Below are 1732 nucleotides of genomic sequence, written 5' to 3' on the forward strand. Positions count from 1 at the left end.
AGTCAATCCCTAAACCAATTAAACCTTAAAATTTGCATGCATACTCCTTCATTTGATTTATATCTTCATCTATCTCAATTAATTCTCATACATAATACTCATATTCTCAAAAACCAATGGGAGTTAAAAAGATCAAAATTTGTGTTTTTTTTTTTAAAAAAAACAACAAAGAAAATTAAAATAAGAAAACCAAAATTCTCTCAATACCCCCACACTTAAAACACAACATTGTCCTCAATGTTGAAATAAAAGCAAAGGAACATAAGAGAATGACAAAGATAAAGTAAAATACGAAAAATAAAAGATAAGGAAAAAGAAAGCAAATCTGATTTTTTTTTCTTTTTGTGCTGGGTTGCCTCCCAGTAAGCGCTTTTGTTTTATGTCATTGGCTCGACATATTGCATGCTCATTCTTCATAGATTGGTTCAATTAACTCTACAGAAGCGGTGAGTTCTGCCGTCCAACCTTCATAGAAAGGTTTCAAACGATGCCCATTGACTTTGAGTATGTTGTTCGTTTCTAAACTTGTAATTTCAACTGCACCATAAGGAAAAACATTAGAAACAACAAATGGTCCAATCCAATGAGAGCTTAACTTTCCAGGAAAAAGTTTCAAACGCGAATGATAAAGAAGGACTTTGTCTCCAACATGAAACTCCTTTCTTGTAAGCATTCGGTCATGAAGATTCTTAGTCTTTTCTTTGTAAATCCTTGCATTCTCGTAAGCATCATTTTGAATCTCTTCCACCGTAATTCCAATCTTTTTAGGCACCAAAAGGATAGGCGCCACCCATTCACTATCCGTGATGGGGTAAATGACTCCTGCATCATGAAGGACAATTTGCAAAGCTTGCAAATCCAATGTTGATTCATGCATGTTTTGGGGAACACATATATGCCTTTCCATCTCTTCTATCTTGGTAAAATCATAGTCATTGCTCAAAGCCATGCTTAATCCATACTCATCATCAAAATCACAAACTTGCTGCACACACTTATCAACTTGGTCATAACATGTGATAGAATAAACATTGCTATAAGGATATGTCATTGCATCATGAAAATTAAATTCAATTTTTTCATCTCCTACCTCCATAGACAAGGTATCCTTACCACAATCAATCTTTGTGTTGGCAGTTTTCAAGAATGGTCTCCCAAACAATATAGGAGTGCTGGTTGATGAATCACAAGAATCATGTTCCATATCAAGAATATAAAAGTCACATGGAATAACCAAACTATCAATCTTGACTAGGACATCTTCTATCACACCAAGTGGGTAAACAAAACTACGATCCGCAAGTTGCATTACAATACTAGTTTTATTCAAAGGCTCTAGACTAAGAGAATCATAAACATGTTTAGGCATAACACTAATGGATGCACCTAAATCGCATAAAGCTCTTTTAAAACTAGCATTACCAATAACACATGGGATAGTAAACGCACCTGGGTCTTTTTGTTTCAAAGGCAGATTCTTTTGAACAACAGCAGATACAACTTCACCCATACTTACCGTTTCATGACCTTTCAGTTTGAAATCTCTCTTGGTAGTACACAACTCCTTCAAGAATTTGGCATACTTGGGAATTTGCTTGATAGCATCAAGCAAAGGAATGTTGAGTTCTACTTTCTTAAAAACCTCTAAAATCTCTTTTTCTTTGTCCTCTTTCTTTGACCTAGAAGAACTCACGGGAAAGGGTGGAATTGTTGTAAAACTGGAATTCATTGA

General features: G+C 34.9%; 1 protein-coding gene across 1 annotated transcript; it reads right to left on the bottom strand.

The window, feature by feature from the left end:
- Positions 1-213: 213 nt before the first annotated feature.
- LOC140955756 (uncharacterized) lies at positions 214-1532 on the bottom strand. Its single transcript, XM_073410280.1, has 2 exons — positions 650-1532; positions 214-537 (listed from the first exon to the last, which is right to left on the bottom strand). The coding sequence occupies exons 1-2, from the start codon at positions 1508-1510 to the stop codon at positions 520-522; spliced, it is 879 nt and encodes a 292-aa protein (XP_073266381.1). The 5' UTR covers positions 1511-1532; the 3' UTR covers positions 214-519.
- Positions 1533-1732: the final 200 nt, after the last annotated feature.

This window comes from Populus alba, chromosome 7, assembly GCF_005239225.2.
Source record: "Populus alba chromosome 7, ASM523922v2, whole genome shotgun sequence".
Lineage (NCBI taxonomy): Eukaryota > Viridiplantae > Streptophyta > Magnoliopsida > Malpighiales > Salicaceae > Populus > Populus alba.